Consider the following 19946-nt stretch of genomic DNA (forward strand, 5'->3'; position numbering starts at 1 on the left):
CCATAGTCAAAACAAAAAATTCCTTCCAGTAGCACCTTAAAGACCAACTAAGTTAGTTCTAGGTATGAGCTTTCGTGTGCATGCACACTTCTTCAGATACACTGAAATAGAAGTCACCAGACCCTTCTATATAGTGAGAAGGTGGGGAGGGGTATTACTCAGAAGGGTGGTGGGATTGGGTGATTGGCAGATAGCTGTGATGAGCCTGTTGACGACTCTTAACGACTGCAATAGGTCTTACAGGAAAAAGCAAGGGGTGAGAAGGTGAAAAATGGCTTTTAGTTATAGATAGGTAGCCGTGTTGGTCTGCCATAGTCAAAACAAAATAAAAAAATTCCTTCCAGTAGCACCTTAAAGACCAACTAAGTTAGTTCTAGGTATGAAGAAGTGTGCATGCACACGAAAGCTCATACCTAGAACTAACTTGGTCTTTAAGGTGCTACTGGAAGGAATTTTTTAATTTTGTTTTAAAAATGGCTTTGTCATGTATAATGAGATAAGAATCCAATGTCTTTGTTCAGACCAGGTCTCTCCATGGTTTTAGGTTTGTTAATAAGTTGCAATTCAGCAGCTTCTCTTTCCAGTCTCTTTCCTGCTTTTTCCTGTAAGACCTATTGCAGTCGTTAAGAGTCGTCAACAGGCTCATCACAGCTATCTGCCAATCACTCATTCCCACCACCTTCTGAGTAATACCCCTCCCCACCTTCTCACTATATAGAAGGGTCTGGTGACTTCTGTTTCAGTGTATCTGAAGAAGTGTGCATGCACACGAAAGCTCATACCTAGAACTAACTTAGTTGGTCTTTAAGGTGCTACTGGAAGGAATTTTTTGTTTTGTTGTGGGGGAGGAAGGGAAAGGAGAATGTTAGCCGCTTTGAGACTCCTTTGGGTAGTGATAAAGCGGGATATCAAATCCAAACTCTTCTTCTTCTTCTTCAATTTCCATGTTTGTGGCTCGCGCCTCTGTTTCCATCCTGCTGCAGTTCGGCTTCCAAAAATCAACCACCCTGTTTTTCATCTCGCTGTCTGCTTTGGCAGTATTTTAATTACATTATTCCACCCTGTTCATTTCAGTGCAAAGGAAACACAATATGGACAACACTGAGGTCAATTAATAAAACTTTGCTATGATCAAAATGATCACCCTCCCAAAACTAACCTACCTATTCCAAACCCTCCCAATCTGGATTCCCCCAACACAACTCCGCAGATGGCAGAGAAAACTATACTCTTTTGGACTTCCGGGTTAGTGCCATCTGTAATGGCGGAATTCCTCTGATCGGGAGGAATTTGCCTCTTGGGAATTTGGGTCTGGCCACCACGGCAAAGGCGGAGACCAATTAAAAATCACAGGCGCTGAAGCCTGTGAACGTGGGATTCGGCGGGCACCTTTTGCGCCTCCCCTACCCGTGGGGAAACCCAATTTTGGGGATCCGGAGCGACGTGGGGTGAGCAGCGCGGTGCTTCGAATCAACTGCTTTTTCTTTTTTCTTTTTTTTTTTTAAAAAAATATTTATTCAAAGTTTACAGGTTACAAAAAAATAGTAAAAGAGAAAAAAGAAAAAGAAAAGAAAAGAAAAAGGAGAAAAATACACAAAAGATAAAAAAGGAACAAATCAAACCTTTACATATTTACCTTTCTTAACTTATTTCCTTGACCTCCTCACACCTCCCATTTTTGTATTCTAATTCAAATTGTTAATTCAGCAAATCCTTCCAACCTTGTTTCATTAATTCATTTTTACTAAATCTTTACGTTATTCCTGCCAAAACCGCATAATTTTCTTTTTCAACCATCTTTCGAATCCTTAATTTTACCATTTTTTAAAAAAACCACTTTTACTTTCCAATCTTAACTCTCATCCAAACCAATATATCTATACTTATTCTTAAAACGTTTCCCTAAGGTAAAAAAAGATTCCATTCCACAAATTTCCCAACTTTCATTAAAAACAAAAAACAAAAAAACATTGTATTATATGCACTTTGAGTTCCCAATTTCCATTCCACCAACTCCCCTCCCGGTTTCAGTCCCCAGCATAGGTCCATCAATCCCAAAAACCATCAACCCGGAGATCTTAAGTCTGAGGCTCTTAAATCAGTTTCATGACCCCTCTGCCAGTCTTTTTGATAGTCTTTAATATTAAAAGCCAATTCTCGGGGGAGCTCCAACCCAGCAGCATCCACATTCCTTCCTGCCAAACCTCCATGGCTGAAAATAGGGCCTATAAGATGTTCCAAGTCCTGTTTCACACTCCTTTCAAATCCAAAGGTCCCGAAAACTCCAATCTCCACCTGGGTCATTTTGTAATCCAAAGGTCATCTGGTCTCCACATAAGGAGATCTCTCCATCTTTCATTTTCCAATTCAGGCCAGGTTTCCATCTTCGAAAATTTACTTCTCCTTGTTGCCGTCATGTCAGGCCTCAAATTATAACTCGTCTTTTGCATCTGTAGGGTGACGGCTCCCCCTTTCTTCACTTCAGTCGCAACATGATTTTCCTTTTCAGAATTTCCTGTTTGTTCAGTTGAATAAATTTCCTGTGCCGAGATCTTATCAAGCTCTTTACTAGTGTCCACTCTTGTCTCCAAAGTTATAACATTCGAAGTCAAAACATTTATCTGACCTTGCAGCTTTCCCAAGAGAAAGAATGTCCTGTTCAATTCAAGCTGAGTTTCCTTCCCGAGCACCATTCTTAAACAATCCAAGGTCAAAAAACAGTTTCTCAGCTGTTCCTTAAAGCAATATCCCAAAGCTCCCTCTAGAGGAATTTAAATTCCTTTTCACTCCTTTCAGCACAGACCCAAAGGTCCCATAAGTTAAATTGTAACAGTCATACCTTCATTGTATATATAAACTTGTAGCAAATATAGACAATAGAAACAAAGTCCTCTTTTGTATCTTGACAGCTAGCTTGACAGCTGTCAAATTGATCTATTCAGCATCACCGGGCTCTCACGGACCACTCCTGGGTCCAGGGGGGTGGCACATCAAATCTCAATTTTTATTCTTCTCCTGCAGGCTCCCCTGCTTCCCAAAAAAATTTCTAATAGTCTCAATCAGTAGAATTAAAGTCCTTTACATAAAACTCTCCATGACCTTAGTTGACAGGTTCTTTGCTTTAGCTTATTTACAGAAAGGGGAGGTGGACTTCCTGTTTGGACCTTCCCCGATCGATACCAAATTTGCAAATATTTTAAGAGTCCAATTTCCGTTTTACTCACGGGTTGTTGTTTGAAATCCAATTATCCACAGGAAAAAGTCAGCGCTCTCCGGCAATGGCTGTGCGGCTTCACTCCGCGAAAATAGCGGTTGATTCGAAACACTGCGCCACTCTCCCCACGTCACTTTTGGAGCCCCCGAAAAGGGGTTTCCCTGTGAGTAGGGGGGTGCTCCTGGTGTCCGCCAAATCCCACGTCCCCAGGCTTCCACCGCCTGGGGTTTTTAGAGGGTCTCCGCCTTCGCTGCGGTGGCAAGACCCGATTTTTGCGGAGCGGATTCCTCTGAGTCAGAGGAATTCCGCCATTTGCCGATGGCGCTAATCCGAAAGTCCGAATCAACTGCTTTTTCCATGGAACGAAGCCACATAGCCGTTGCCGGAAAGCGCTGACTTTTTCCTGTGGACAATCGGACATTAAAGTAACTACCTGTGAGTACAGTGAAGTAGGAGAATTGGACTTTTTTTTTTTAAAAAAAAAAAAATTGATTTGGCATCTGTCAGAGCTGCCTCCAGGTCCCAGCTCACAGAGGACCAACGCTAGGCTGTAGTTATGTACAAAAGTCTTTTTTTTTTTTCCAAATACATTTTTATTGAGGTTATACACATAACAAACATACAAACAGATACAAAAGAAAAAATTATAACAAAAAAAAAAAAAAGCGTCAGGATATACAAGCCAACTTTTTCCTCTCTCTAACTATACAAAGATAGATTAATCTGGCTGTTTCACAAAACAGTAAACGATTTAAAAACAAAAAACAAAACACGCAAAAACCACCTCCTGGACTTCCTTCCGTCCTTTTGGTAAGTATCAAATATCTGCTTCCATTACGTATTTGATTTTTAATCTATAGGCCTAAATTCACACGCTGGTAGTATTGTTCTGACCCCGCCAATCACATTAAGCATTTATTCCAATATAGTTCCAGTATTTACTCCAATTATTCAGAGATTTCTGTTCATCGTGGTCTCTTAATTTACCTGTTAATTTATCAAGCTCAGCATAATTTATCATTTTAATTTGCCAATCATTTATATTGGGGATAGTTTCCACTTTCCAATATTGTGCCAATAAAATTCTCGCTGCTGTGGTGGCATAGAGGAATATCGTTCTATCTTCTTTCTTAATATCTTTACCCGTCATTCCCAGCAAAAAGGCTTCGGGTCTTTTGGGAAAAGTGTATTTAAATATTCTTTTAAGCTCATTGTAAACCGATTCCCAAAAGCCTTTCACCTTTTTGCATGTCCACCATAGATGATATAGGTCACCCTCCACCTCCCCACATTTCCAGCATTTCTTATCTTTTAGTCTATACATTTTGGCCAACTTCACAGGGGTGTGGTACCACCTATATAGCATCTTCCAAACATTTTCTCTCAGAGACATACATGCTGTAAACTTTATATTACAATTCCACACTTCCAGCCACCTTTCAAAATCGATATTATAACCAAAGTCAATTGCCCATTTAATCATTGCCTCCTTCACCTCCTCGTCCTTTGTATACCACTCTAAAAGTATGTCATAGATTCTAGATAGGGTTTTGTTTTTACCTTCTATTACTTCTACATTGAATTTTGATTTTTTGTCATCAAAACCCAACTTCTTCTTGTCCTCTTTTAGCAAGTCATTCACCTGGTGGTATTGCAACCACCCAGTGAATAGATTTTTTATCTCTTCATAAGGTCTAAGTCTTGGCCCTTGGTCTGTTTTTCTTAACATTTCCTCATAGGTGGCGTTTTTTTCCTCCATGTTTGTTTTCTTCACCGTTAAAGCCTCAATTGGTGAGATCCACCATGGGGTCTTTCTTTCAAGGAGATTTTTATTCCTTTCCCATGATTGGTATAAAGGTCCTCTAAAAATATGATTTAGAAAGCTCTTGTGGACCTTCACTTTCCCATACCAAAGGTACGAATGCCATCCGTACCAATTATTAAAGCCTTCTAAATCCAGTAGATCTCTATTCTCCAGTTTTATCCAATCTTTTAACCAAAGTATACAGGCCGCTTCGTAGTATAGACTTAGATCCGGGAGAGAAAAGCCCCCTCTTTCTTTTTTATCTATCAAAATTTTCATTTTTATCCGTGGCCTTTTCCCCTGCCAGATATACTTTGCCAAGACTCTCTGCCACTCTTTACATTGTTTTAGGTCTTTAAGTATGGGGATGGTCTGAAATAGAAATAGCATTCTAGGCAGAATATTCATTTTGACAACAGCTATCCTCCCCAAAAAGGAGAGTTTCATCCTCCCCCAAAATTCCATGTCTTTCTTTATACTCCTCCAGGTGACATCATAGTTATCCTTATATAAATTTATGTTCTTAGCTGTGACCCATATCCCAAGATACTTCACTTTCTTAACTACTGCAATTTCCGTCCTTCTCTCTAAATCTATTATTTCTTCCTTTGTTAAATTTTTAACCAACATTTTGGTTTTATTTTTATTTATCTTAAGTCCTGCCACGGCTCCAAATTCGTCAATCTTTAGTAAAGCTTCTTTTACACTCTTTTTTGGGTCTTCTAAAGTTAGTACGATGTCATCTGCGAAGGCCTTGATTTTATATTCCCTCTTTCCTACCTGCACTCCTTTTATTTCTGTTGCCCCCCTCAGTCTCTCATTCAGTATTTCTAGTACCGTTATAAACAGTAAAGGGGACAGGGGGCAACCCTGTCTAGTTCCTTTATATATACCAAAATATTCTGTTGTGGTGTTGTTTATTACCAATTTTGCCTTCTGTTCCTTGTATATTGCTTCTATCCCTCTTCTAAATTTCTCTCCCATTCCCATCGTTTCCAGACTTTTCTTCAAGAACTCCCATGAGATGTTATCAAACGCCTTTTCAGCGTCTATAAATACCAAGGCCGCTTGTCTGTCTATACTCATATCCAAATATTCAATAATATCTATCAGATTCCTTACATTTTCCCTTAATTGCCTCCCTGGAAGGAAACCCGTTTGATCTTTATGTATTTTGTTGTTCAAAACCTTTTTTAGTCTTTCTGCCATTATATCTGTGAATAGTTTATAATCATTATTTAATAATGAAATTGGCCTATAGTTTTTCACTTCCAGAGTATCTGCATCTTTTTTAGGAATCAAAGTAATATATGCTTCCTTCCAGGTGTTCGGGATCCTTCCTTCCTTTAATATATTATTCATCACTTCTCCTAGCACTGGGGATATTTGGTTACTTAATGTTTTATAATATTTGGCCGAAAGGCCATCTGGCCCTGGGACTTTCCCACTTTTCATCCTTTTAATAGCCTTTTTTATCTCTTCTTGAGTAATTGTCTGGTCTAATATCTCATTTTCTTCTTTTGAAATTCGTTTTAGGTGATGCACTTGTAAAAAGTGGTCTATTTCTTGCTTTGTTTCCTTTCCTCTTTTATATAAATCCTTGTAATATTTTTGAAATATCTTTCTTATCTCTTTTGGCTCTTCCACAATCCTTTCTCCTTCCCTTATCCTACTAATCGTATTTTGTTTTCTTCTTTCTCTTATTTGCCACGCCAGGTATTTTCCTATCTTATTTGCTGACTCAAACGTTCTCTGATTCATCATTTTAATTTTCCATTCTACCTCTTGGTCGATTATTGTAGAAAATTTAGCTTGTAATATCTTTATATTCTGTTTTGTGATCTCCTCATTGGGGTTGATAGTCAACTTTCTTTCATTTTCCATAATCTGTGTTAGGATCTGTTCCTTCTTTGTCTCTTTTTCTTTTCTTACTTGACTATTTTTCTGTATTAAGAAGCCCCTCATAACTGCCTTTCCTGCGTCCCACACAGTCTCTATAGCAATTTCCCCATTTAAATTCCATTTAAAATAGTCTTCTATTGTCTCTATTGCCTTATTTACAATCTTCTGATCATTAAATAAAAATTCATTCATCCTCCATCTAACCGTTCGGATATCTCTACCTTTTAGCTCAATGGAGACCGCATTATGATCAGATATAGTTCTTGGAAGAATTTCCGATTTAGTTAGATTTTGAGTTAGTTCCTTCGAAATCCAAATGCTGTCTATTCTCCCCCAACTCTGATTTGGGTTTGAGAAGAAAGTATACTGTTTTGTAGTGGGGTTTTTAAGTCTCCACGCATCAATCAGTCCCAGATTTTTTGCCATATCAAAGAAGGATCTCGGTAATTTACCTTCCTTCTTCTCCTGTTTTTTTGTTGACTTATCTAGGTTTGGGGACACCACCCCGTTAAAGTCACCCATCAATATCATTTTTTGGTCCATCCATTCCATCAATTTGTCTCCTAATTCCAAATAAAAGGCTGATTTTTTATCATTTGGGGCATATATTCCCACAACAATTATTTTTTCTCCCTGAAACACCATTTGAACAATGACTACTCTCCCTTGGTCATCTTTGTATAATAATTGTGGATCATATTTTTCCTTTATGTATATTACCACCCCTCTTTTCTTCACTCTATCTGATGTCACAAAATCTATTCCCAATCTCTTATTGCTTAGTAATCTCTTATGCTTATTTATTATGTGCGTCTCTTGGAGACATATTAAGTCACAGTTCTTTTTCAGTAATATGTGAGTAATCTGATTCCTTTTATTTTTATTGTTCAGTCCATTCACATTCCAGTTTAGTATTTTTAATGCCATCTGTTATATACTATTTAATTAACTTATTAAACCTATGTACAATTTAGTGTTCTTTGTCTCCTTCCTCTAGTTCTTCTCTTTCTCCTATTGAGCTCTCCTCTCTTTCTTCTTCTTCACTCCCTCCTTTTTCTTCTCCTTGCTGGTTCTCTACCTCCTCCTCCCCCATCATTTTCCCCAGGTCCTTCTCGTATCTCCTTGCAAATTTTTGAAGTTCTGAGATAGTGGACAGTTTAAACTTTTTTTCTTTGAAATAGAATGAAATACCTTCCGGAAACTCCCATCTATACAAGATCCCATTTTTCTTCAGTTGATTTGTTAATTTTTTATATGGGTCCCTCCTTCGAAGAAATCTCGAAGGAATCTCTTTGTAAATAATAATTGGGTTTTCTTCAATATATAACCTTTTGACATAGTTCTGTTTCAAAATTTCGTTTCTTATCTCCAATGAGTTAAACATGGCTATTACATCTCCTGGCAATTTTTTCCCTCTGGCCTTGGCCGATTTTGTTCTTATTTGAAATATGTTTACCAAGCAATGGTTTATCTCTTCTTCTTTTCTATCTAGCCATATTGCCAGCTCTTTCACCACTTTAACTCTAATATTCTCATTTAAATCCTCTGGTATTCCTCTAAGTTTTAGGTTAGATTGATTTTGACGCATCTGCGTCATAGCCATGTTGTCCAACAACTCTTCCTGTGTTGCTCCTATTTCTTTAACTTCTAATCTAATCCTGTCCATCTCTTTCCTACTGTCTTTTGTGTCCTTTTGAACCCTTTTCACTGAATCCTCCAAAACCTTAGCTTTTACCGAGAGATCCTTAACTTTCCCTTTCAGTTCCCCTACCACTTCCTCCAATTTTTTGTCTAGAGTATCTTGTACCTCCATCAATTTTCTCTCAATATACTGTTCATTATTTTTAAATTCTTTTCTTATTTCGGCCATCAAGTTGTCATAATCTCTAATATCTCTTGCCTCCTTCCCCTCTTCTTGTTTTGAAGGCCTCCTTTCCGCTGGTGTTGCCACCCCCTTCTTAGAACCGTTCGGCATTTGTATATTTAAGTTTAGTTCTTCCTAGTATACTGTATAATGTAATATACTATGTGGGTAAGATATAGAGGTAACAAGGTTAACAAGGTTAACGTCTCTCAGATATTGCAACAAGAGTCCAAAATTGACTAAATTGGTACAGCACAAAAATTAACCCTTAATTAAGATCAGATATTAATAATACAGTTTTACCTGTACCTAAATTCAGACACGTATTTAAATCCTCAGAGTCTTATAATTAAATGTAGTAAACACCTGAACCTCCAGAAACACTTCCAGATTCAGGGGGTTCTCAAACTCATAAGCAAGGTCCTGCGAAAACGTATTCTTTAACTTTGCATCCCGGGGTGTATGTCTCTTTAAGTCCCGAAGAATCAAGAGAATCACAGCTGTCTCTGAAGCTCAAAAACGTATCCGGTTGGGGATGAAGAAGGCGGGTCCCCTTTAACTCACTCAATATGGCAGTCCTTTCACAGTCTCACCATCTTTAAGCAAACTTTAAACACAGTCTCACAGTCCCTGTCTTTAAACACAGAGCGCTGCTAAGGCACCTATATTCCACACTCCGTTTAAGTCCCAATTCTCCCCAATCCTGAGGTTTAAAAGCAAAAGTCCTCCACCGAAACCCGTGCTGATTAAAGCGCTCTCCGTCCCGATGAAACAGAAAAGTCTTTTTCCCCTCTCCCTAGTCGATATAGTAGTTCAACTGTTACCTTGCCTCTGACACTTTATACTTTGTGTCTGAGGTCTTTCCACCACACACTCACTGGCAGCTTGTTTCCTCTTTTCCTCTTTTGTTTCCTCTCTGCCAGCGTCTTGCTATACTTTCTTTTCACCTTACCGCCAGGAATGGACTCCTCCTCCTTTTCACCAATTATTTCTTCTCCGCTGGGTTCTTATCAAAACGTTCCTTTAATCTTATCTAAGTAATTTCCAGTATTTCTTTATCCCCACTGCTTTTTCCACAGTGATTTATAGCTACTTCCCAGCTTCTCCGCTGTTGTTGGAGGTCCGCCGCTTTCCCTCGGAGTTTGAGGCTTCACAGCATGGAGTCTGTTGCCTCCCCTTTACACTGCAGCTCCAGCCTTGTTAAACACCGGCAACACAGGCGAGCACAGGCAGCGTCGCAGGGTACCTTGTCCCGCAGGATTCCCTCCTGTGGTTTCAGGGTTCACGTAGCCTTCGCGACCCCTCTAAATCTCCATGCTGTTTGAGACTCCCCCAGAGGAGTTATCTCACACTCCTTTTCAGCGGCCGCGGCGTCCCGGACGTCCTATGTACAAAAGTCTTTATTGAGGTTCAGTTTCCATTTTAAAGCCGCAGCGCGCAGCTCTACGTCTCGACCTTAGACCGGCGAAGTCCCGTCTGAGTCTCCGCCCCTTCCACACCAGTTTAACACTCTCGCTTTGCTCCACCTCTTCCTAAGTTCCTTTCTCCTCTGGGCCCTCCTGCCCGCTAGGGTTTCATCCTTTCTGGACTCCTCTGACGCTGACCCTGATGATTCTTCCCCCTCCTTCCGGCGGGCTTTAGGACCTGGTTCCCTATCCGGGCTACCTTCTGTGCCGCTCGCCTGTACATTTGAACTTGGCGCGCGCGCCCAGCCTGCAACTTTCCTCTTGACCGTTCCCTCGCTCTCCGATGGAGGCGTAGCCAACCCTGACTCATCTTCTCTTGCTGGTGGTGCATATGTGGGCTCTGATACCTGGGACTCCTCCCCCCCCCCACTACGCTCTGGTGGGGAAGCTGGTCCTGATTTCCAACTGCTGCTCTGGGAGTCCCCGCTGGCCCCTTGCTTCTGGGGTGTCCCCCTTGGGTCCCCCCTTGCCCTGCTCATCGGCGCCCCCTTCTGTGAATCTTCCGATTCGCTGGAGAGGCTCATGGAATCTATCGGGCTGCTGTCATCTTCTCCTACGCTGCCTCGGATTGCTCCCCCTCGCTCTCCATCTCCTCTCCTCCCTGCGCTCCCACTGAGTCCCTGACAGGAAGAATCCGAGGGGAGCGTAGAAGAGGACAGTGGACCGAGGGATTCCATGAGCCTCTCCAGCGAATCGGAAGATTCACAGATTGGGGCGCCGATGGGCAGGGCAAGGGGGGACCCAAGGGGGACACCCCAGAAGCAAGGGGCCAGCGGGGACTCCCAGAGCAGCAGTTGGAAATCAGGACCAGCTTCCCCACCAGAGCGTAGTGGGGGGGAAGAGTCCCAAGGATCGGGGCCAGTGCATTCCCCACCAGGGAGAGAAGATAAGGCAGGGCTGACCACGCCTCCATCAGAAAGTCGGACAACGGAGGAGAGGTCAGATCCGGCCAGTGTCCCGGAAGAGGGAAGCAGTGACCGAAGTAGTGTAACGGTTAGGAGAAAGGTCACTGGGCTGGCGCGAGAGGCAAGTTCAAATGTACAGGAGCGCGGGACAGCAGAGAATGACGATTGGGAACCGGGTGCTAAAGCCTGCCGGAGGGAGGGGGAGGAGCTAAGCGACTCAGCGTCGGAAGAGTCCAGAAAGGGCAATGCCCCAGCGGGCAGGAGGACCCAGAGGAGTAGAGAGCAGCGTAAAAGGTGGAGCAGGGCTAGGATCTTAAACTGGTGTCATAGGGGAGGGGACTCAGACGGGACTTCGCCGATCTAGGGTTTAAGACGTAGGGCTGCACGCTGTGGCTTTGAAATGGAAACTGAACTTCAATAAAGACTTTTGTACATTACTACAGCCTAGCGTTGGTCCTCTGTGAGCTGGGACCTAGAGGCAGCTCTGACAGCACCAAACAGGAAATCACCAGATAGAGGACTTGAGCAAAGAGCATTGGATAGAAGATCACCAAATAAAGGAATAGTGGAGATAGCAGCATTATCTTTTGGATTGGACTCCCCCAGTGAACCTGCCGTCAACATTACCAACAGAAGAAGAGCAAGCATTTGGAGAAAAAGCAGAGTAATTACACTGTGGCGTTGCAAGTGTTGAGCTGGAATGTGAATGGACTGAACTCCCCGGAAAAGAGGCAGAGAGTCTTTCATTTATTAAAAAAAGAACAATTGGATTTGATTTGTCTACAAGAAACACATGTGATAAGGCTACACAGGAAGATATTGAGCAACAAAAGATTAGGGTCATGAATTTATCTCATCAGATAAAGTTAAAAAAAGAGGAGTAGTTCTTTATGCAAAAGAAAGCCTATCACCGAAATTTATATTCAAAGATGACCAAGGAAGATTTGTTGCAATTGAAATTCAATCACAAGGAGAGCAATTCTTGATAGTAGGCATCTATGCACCAAATGAAGGAAAATCGGAATTTTTTAAGAAACTACATGAGACCCTGATGCACTATATGGATTACAATATGATCTTGATGGGAGACATGAATGGAGTGGTGTCTACAAATATGGATAAGGCTCAGAGACAGGTAGTCACCAAAGATGGTAGACTACCAAAAACCTTTTTTTGACATGACTGAAAATATGGACTTAGTTGATATTTGGAGAATAATAAAGAATCCTCTGGGAAGAGAGGGAACTTTCTTCTCCGAGCCTAAAATGACATGGACAAGAATTGACCAAATCTGGGTAACTAGAGGACTGGCTCCAAAGACCAGCAAAGTGGAGATTTGCCCCAAGACTTGTTCTGATCATAATGCAGTGAAGATGGAAATGAAATTGACGCCAATTGGTTCCTTCAGATAGAGGATGAATGATACTTTGTTTAGGAATGAAGAAGTGATGAAGGCGGCCCAAAAAACTCTGAGAGACTACTTTGAGATAAGTATGAACACAACAGTGGAAAAAAGAGTAATCTGGAATGCAAGTAAGGCAGTTATGAGAGGATTCCTGATACAACAGAATGCAATTAAGAAGAGAACCCAAAATGAAAAAAAGGATAAAATCTTGGAAAAAATAAAGGAAGGAGAAAAGAAGCTGAGAGCAAAACCAAAATCACAGGAGATCCTGAAAGAGATAAAGTTATATCAAGTACAATATATGAAATTGATGAACCAGGAAATAGAATGGAAGATTACAAAATTTTTGCAGATATTTTGGCTAAAAGATTAAAAAGGGTGTTAGTAGAAGAAATTCATAAAGACCAAGCGGGCTTTCTCCCGGGCAGACATTTGTCTGATAATACGAGGAATATAATTTATATTCTAGAAAAATTACAAGTGAATATCAATACTAAGGCAGTTTTGATTTTTGTGGATGCAGAGAAGGCCTTTGACAACATTTCTTGGAGTTTTATGAAGAAGAATCTACAGGGGATGGGGGTAGGTCAAGGTTTTGAAAATGGTATAGGTGCAATTTATTCAGAACAAAAGGCAAAATTAATTGTGAACAATGCAGTGACAGAAGAGTTTAAGATTGAGAAAGGAACACGACAAGGTTGCCCAATCTCTCCATTGCTTTTTATATCGGTCCTGGAGGTTTTGTTAAATATGATCAGAAAGGACCAATTGGTTAAAGGCATACAAGTGGGTGCTAAACAGTACAAACTGAAAGCATTTGCTGATGATTTAGTATTGACTTTGCAGGAGCCAGAATCTAGTACCAAAAGGGTACTGGAATTGATTCAAAACAAAGATCACCACAGCCAATCACAAACAAACAACCACACCCTAGGCCAACCCCAACCTCTCTTACCACCAAAGGAACACAAGTGAACGGCAGAGAACCGGCACGAGTAACGCTGACACCAAACCCTACATACATTAAGCAAAATAGAAACAGGTTCACCACACTTTCTCATCCTGGTCTTCTTTTATCTTCTTCCAGCTGCCTATGGTTGTGAAGGAGATTTACAACCGTCTCCACCAGATCCCCGACACCCGCACTAAGGAAGTGACACTTTCGGCTATTGTCAGCCTAGCCACCAAGCGCATGCAGCCGGTCGTAGACAGCCTGTTGGACTGTTCGATGGAGTGTGATGAGTAAGTTTTTGTGATGTGAAAATGGGGAGGGGTAGATTTAAGGGGTTTCTTAATTTATATTTATTTATATTGAATTTCGTACTTGCAAAAAATTGTGTTCCGAGTTGTGGTTTCTTTCTTTGCTAATGTATGTGCAATATAAAGAAAATATCAAAGGCCTGACTTTTTTTAAGAAAAGGAAAAAGGAAAAATTCTCTTTTGAAAAATTACAGAAGTGCCACGGTGATCTGGAAGGCCTTGGTCGCTGATCAGTATTCCAGCGTCAAGCTGCTGAGACCCCTCCTGAAAAGGCTGCAGGATGAAGACCCCAAAGCGGAAGTCACTTCCAGGCGACGCAGCACTTCTCAAATGCCAATGGCGGTACGAAACCACTCATTTTCTCTCTCCTGGATTGTTTTGAATGGGAGCTGGATGGGGCTGGGGGCTTCTTGCTGGGAGGGGGGTGCATCTTAATAAGTGGTCCATCCTGTGAGCACCTGCTTTGTATGCAGAAGGGCCCCAGCATCTCCATGTCGGGGAGTTCCTTGCCTGAAACCCTGGACAGCCACTGCTAGTCAGTGTAGACAACACTGAGGGAGATGGACCGGGGCTCTGAGTCGTGTCTGAGTCTGAGATCTTGATCTGACGATGACCTCTGCTGAATGCCGTTCTCCTGTCCTTGTCCCTCCAGGCTACCAACGCTCTGTGTCATATCCTGTCGTTCCCTGAGGCTGCAGGTATCCTGAAGAGCAAGTTCCACCACCTGCTGTTTGCACTTAGCACTCAGATCTGTTTTGTCCATGAGGCGAGAAGAAGAGGTTCGAGGGCGGCAAGTCTAATCCCGGAGCCCTCTTCGCATCTCGATCCACTGATGTAAGGGACCTGCTAATGCATTTGGGGGGGGCCCTCCCTTCTCTCTCTGACCCATAGCGGTGATGGCTCAGCCCTCCCCCAAGAGATAGGCTTCATTTGGACATGGAGGTTCTGCTTAGGTTAGATAGCTAGGAGACCCAGGCTTCCCCAACCCCTGTGCTCTTCAGTCACTTTGGACCACAACTCCCACCAGCCCCAGCCAGCACAACTGGGCTGAAGATGGGAGTTATTGTAGCCCAAAACATCTGAAGGACACTAGGATGGGAGAGGATGTTGGAGACTCTCCCGCACGATGGGCTGATTTGGGTGTGGTGGGATTCACGTGTCATGAAACCTTAAGTCTCCATCACAGCCGAAAGGTTGCCGCTTGTGCTGGAAACATGGGGGAGGCTGCAGGGGGTGATGGTTGGGGTTGGACTGCAAGATGTCAAGGACCTAAAACTCCCCAGATGAACCTACCCAGACCTTGCGCTCATCATCGGAAGCCCCTCTTCACGTGCCTCCTCCACACAAGAAGGGGCCTTTTCTGTGGTGGCTCCCCATTAGTGGGTTGCTCTCCCCAGGGAGGCTTGCCTGGTGCCTTTAGATGCCAGGCAAAAATGGTCCTCTTCACGCCATTGGCTGATTAATCTCCTATGCCCTTTCAACTGCGTTTGTTGGAGGGAGAGGAGTTATTGGTTTGCTTTGGTTCTTGTTTTTATTCTGTATTTTGTGCTTTTTAACTTGCATTTTTATGTTGTGAACTGCCCGGAGATCTACGGGTGAAGGGCAGTATACAAATTTTTAAAATATAATATTCTTAATTCCTTCACTTGACTCAGGACCGCTGTGCAGGCCCTGAAACAACTGATTGGGCGTGCTGAATACCTTGACGAATTTGAGGTTTTGGGGTTGCAAAGCTGCTGGGATATGCTGTCAAGTCCAGAAAGCTTTTTCAAAGGCATTCGTCTTCTGGCAAGGTAAGAAGGTGAAAAGGACTGGCAGGTGAGGCATGAAGAGCAAGGCCTGCTTTCTGGGGAAATGGGGATAAACTTCTTATTTATTTCAGAAAATGTACCATATTGTTCACTCTATAAGACGCACTTTCCCCCTCCTAAAAAGTAAGGGGAAATGTGTGTGCGTCTTAGGGAGCGAATGCAGGCGGGAGGCTCTGCTCAGCGTTCAAGTAACCTGGTGGTGGTTGTTGTTGTGCAGGAACGCTGGGTGGTTCTTCCTGCCAGCTTCAGACTTGTGAATTCTTTGTCTCTTACTCTTATGTTTCAGGACCTTGTTCACCTCCTCAACAGAACAGTACCAGAGGATTGCCCGATTGGCACGGGAATATATGTGCTGTCCGAACAACAAGAAGAGAGCCATTGGCATGGCGTTTTACTTGGAGGTAGGAACTGGAAACAGGGAATGCCTGTTCTAATGTTTCTAATGGTTTCTTTATTCCTCACAATTTAACTGTCAAATGTTCTTTAGTATTTACACATTTTTTATTTAATTGTACAACTTCAGCTGCATTCACTGCTATCATGTCTAATATATATGGACAGTATTTTTTTGATAGAAGATGAATGTATACATAATAAAAGATGCACTTACAGTGGCTTTGCTCCAACTTAGGGGATGTCTGACTCCGATACGGACACTTCCGTGACCTAGTGCGCAAGTTACTGCAGGCAGCAATCATACAGGTATTCCATTAATGGATGAGCAAGTCTTCACCTTTGGAAGGCTAAGATTTTTCTTAAAATTACATTTTTATATGTACTATTGGAAACACCTTAAAGCTGGTATAAGTTCATATGTGTTTATTTTTGCCTGCTTTAAAGATTGATTTTTGTATGTCTGCTGGTTTATTATATATCTTTTTTTCTCTTTGTTCCGCTATGTATTGGGGTGGGGAGACATAACAACAACAACAACAACAACAACAACAACAACAACAACAACAACAATTCTTTGCTCGTCCAAATAAGCTTTTTTCATATATTTATTGAGGCCACTAAGTCTTTGAACTGAAGAGATTTCTCCAGTTTCAAGCGTCATCTCATGCTCTTTATGAGCCAAGTCCAAACCCTCCTGCAGTTCAGACCCAGCTTAGGATGTGTTTGGTTCAGCATGATTCCAACCAGCTCATACTCTTTCCTTCCCTTTCCCACCAAAATGTACCTGACTGTGAGAGCAGAGGTGAATTAGATTGGGAGGGCCATGCCCAGCCCTAGAGGTTGGAAGGCGGGGTCCAGGCCCACCAGAAACCAGCAGAGAACTCCATAGTTCCAAATGGAAGCACCAGCCTAGCTTCTGCTGCAGCCACGTTGGGATGAGAAGGGGCAGGAGGGGTCATGCGTGGCTGGGTGCTTCTTGCTGGAGACCATTGAACTGAAGTGAGCTGCTTTGGGGGCCAACCTGAATCAATCCCAAAATAACCCGTTCAAGAGGTGCTTTTTAGAAACTGAGCTCACACTAAAACTGTAAAACCATGAAAATATATGCTTATGAAATACATGATATTTGTTGTCTGATAAGGGGGGGGGCGGCAGCTCTATACCTTCCATGGGTCACAACAAGCCTGGGGGTCAAAACAAAGCACCACCATCTCAGGTGAATATCAGGATTGAGTCCATTGCTCAACTTTATCTGGTGTCACTTAGGCTCTGCCAGTGAGACCACTTGTGCTGCTGCCACTGCCCTGTCTGGCTGTCAAAGCCTCGACGACATGCGCTGCTGCCTCTTTCTGCCTCCGCCTCTTCTGGCTGTCAAAGCCTTGACAACCTGCGCTGCTGCCCCTTCTGGCTGTCCAAGCCTCGATGACCTGCTGCCGCTGCCCCTTCTGGCTGTCAAAGCCTTGACAATCTGTGCTGCTGCCTCTGCCGCTTCTGGCTGTCAAAGCCTCGACGATCTGCGCTGCTGCCTCTGCCTCTTCTGGCTGTCCAAGCCTCGACAATCTGTGCTGCTGCCTCTGCCTCTTCTGGCTGTCAAAGCCTCGACGACCTGCACTGCTGCCTCTTTCTTTTCTGGCTGTCAAAGCCTTGACGACCTGCGCTGCTGCCTCTTCCTTTTCTTGTTGTCAAACCTCGATGACCTGCGCTGCTGCCACAGCCCCTTCTGGCTGTCAAGGCCTCAACGATATGCGCTGCTGCCTCTGCCTCTTCTGTCTGTCAAAGCCTCGACGACCTGTGCTGCTGCCTCTTCCTTTTCTGGCTGTCAAAGTCTCGACAACGTGTTCTGCTGCCGCTGCGCCTTCTGGCTGTCAAAGCCTCAACGATCTGCGCTGCTGCCTCCGCCTCTTCTGGCTGTCAAAGCCTCGATGACCTGCGCTGCTGCTGCTGCCCCTCTGGCTGTCAAAGACTCGACAACCTGCGCTGCTGCCTCCGCCTCTTCTGGCTGTCAAAGCCTCGACGACCTGCACTGCTGCCGCAGCCCCTTCTGGCTGTCAAAATCTCGATGAGCTGCACTGCTGCCTCCACCTCTTCTGGCTGTCAAATCCTCGACAATCTGCGCTGCTGCCGCAGCCCCTTCTTGTTGTCAAAGCCTCGACAACCTGTGCTGCTGCCTCTGCTTCTTCTGGAAGTCAGTGACTCAATGACCTTTGCTGCTGCCGCTGTCCCGTCTGGCTGTCAAAGCCTTGATGACCTGCACTGCTGCCGCAGCCCCTTCTGGCTGTCAAAGTCTCGATGAGCTGCACTGCTGCCTCCACCTCTTCTGGCTGTCAAATCCTCGACAATCTGCGCTGCTGCCGCAGCCCCTTCTTGTTGTCAAAGCCTCGACAACCTGTGCTGCTGCCTCTGCTTCTTCTGGAAGTCAGCGACTCAATGACCTTTGCTGCTGCCGCTGTCCCGTCTGGCTGTCAAAGCCTCAACGACCTGCTCTGCTGCCGCAGCCCCTTCTGGCTGTCAAAACCTCAATGACCTTTGCTGCTGCCTCTGCCTCTTCTGGCTGTTAAAGCCTTGACGACCTGCGCTGCTGCCGCTGCCCCTTCTGGCTGTCAAAGCCTCAACGATCATCGCTGCTGCCTCTGCCTCTCCTGGCTGTCAAAGCCTCGACGACCTGCACTGCTGCCTCTTCCTTTTCTGGCTGTCAAAGCCTCAACGATCTACGCTGCTGCCTCTGCCTCTTCTGGCTGTCAAAGCCTCGATGACCTGCACTGCTGCCTCCACCTCTTCTGGCTGTTGAAGCCTTGACAACCTGCGATGCTGACGCTTCTGGCTGTCAAAGCCTCGACGACCTGCTGCCGCTGCCCCTTCTGGCTGTCAAAGCCTCAACAATCTGCGCTGCTACCTCTGCCGCTTCTGGCTGTCAAAGCCTCGACGATCTGCGCTGCTGCCTCTGCCTCTTCTGGCTGTCAAAGCCTTGACAATCTGTGCTGCTGCCTCTGCCTTTTCTGGCTGTCAAAGCCTCGACGACCTGCACTACTGCCTCTTCCTTTTCTGGCTGTCAAAGCCTCGACGACCTGCGATGCTGCCTCTTCCTTTTCTTGTTGTCAAAGCCTCGATGACCTGCGCTGCTGCCTCTGCCTCTTCTGGCTGTCAAAGTCTCAACGATCTGCGCTGCTACCACAGCCTCTTCTGGCTGTCAAAGCCTCAACAATATGCACTGCTGTCTCTGCCTCTTCTGTCTGTCAAAGCCTCGACGACCTGTGCTGCTGCCGCTGCCCCTTCTGGCTGTCAAAGCCTCAACGATCTGTGCTGCTGCCTCTTCCTGTTCTGGCTGTCAAAGTCTCGACAACCTGTGCTGCTGCCGCTGCCGCTGCCCCTTCTGGCTGTCAAAGCCTCAACGACCTGCGCTGCTGCCACAGCCTCTTCTGGCTGTCAAAGCCTCAACGTCCTGCACTGCTGCCTCTTCCTTTTCTGGATGTCAAAGTCTCGACAACCTGCGCTGCTGCCGCTGCCCTTTCTGGGTGTCAAAGCCTCAACGACCTGGCCTGCTGCCGCTGCCTCTTCTGGCTGTCAAAGCCTCGACGACCTGCACTGCTGCCTCTTCCTTTTCTGGCTGTCAAAGCCTCAACGATCTACGCTGCTGCCTCTGCCTCTTCTGGCTGTCAAAGCCTCGACGACCTGCTGCTGCTGCCCCTTCTGGCTGTCAAAGCCTCAACAATCTGCGCTGCTACCTCTGCCGCTTCTGGCTGTCAAAGCCTCGACGATCTGCGCTGCTGCCTCTGCCTCTTCTGGCTGTCAAAGCCTCGACAATCTATGCTGCTGCCTCTGCCTCTTCTGGCTGTCAAAGCCTCGACGACCTGCACTACTGCCTCTTCCTTTTCTGGCTGTCAAAGCCTCGACGACCTGCGATGCTGCCTCTTCCTTTTCT

General features: G+C 44.3%; 1 protein-coding gene across 1 annotated transcript in view; it reads left to right on the forward strand.

Moving 5' to 3' along the window:
* LOC307204602 (maestro heat-like repeat-containing protein family member 7) overlaps positions 1–17154 on the forward strand; it is a 371363-nt gene extending 354209 nt beyond the window's left edge. Inside the window, exons 7-13 of the mRNA XM_079956203.1 lie at positions 13648–13802; positions 14015–14162; positions 14473–14654; positions 15476–15613; positions 15918–16032; positions 16263–16333; positions 16641–17154. Coding sequence (XP_079812329.1) covers positions 13648–13802; positions 14015–14162; positions 14473–14654; positions 15476–15613; positions 15918–16032; positions 16263–16301 — 777 coding nt within the window. The 3' untranslated portion in view covers positions 16302–16333; positions 16641–17154. The remainder of the gene's footprint in view (positions 1–13647; positions 13803–14014; positions 14163–14472; positions 14655–15475; positions 15614–15917; positions 16033–16262; positions 16334–16640) is intronic.
* Positions 17155–19946: the final 2792 nt, after the last annotated feature.

The sequence above is a fragment of the Podarcis cretensis genome, assembly GCF_951804945.1.
Source record: "Podarcis cretensis genome assembly, chromosome: 15".
Classification (NCBI taxonomy): domain Eukaryota; kingdom Metazoa; phylum Chordata; class Lepidosauria; order Squamata; family Lacertidae; genus Podarcis; species Podarcis cretensis.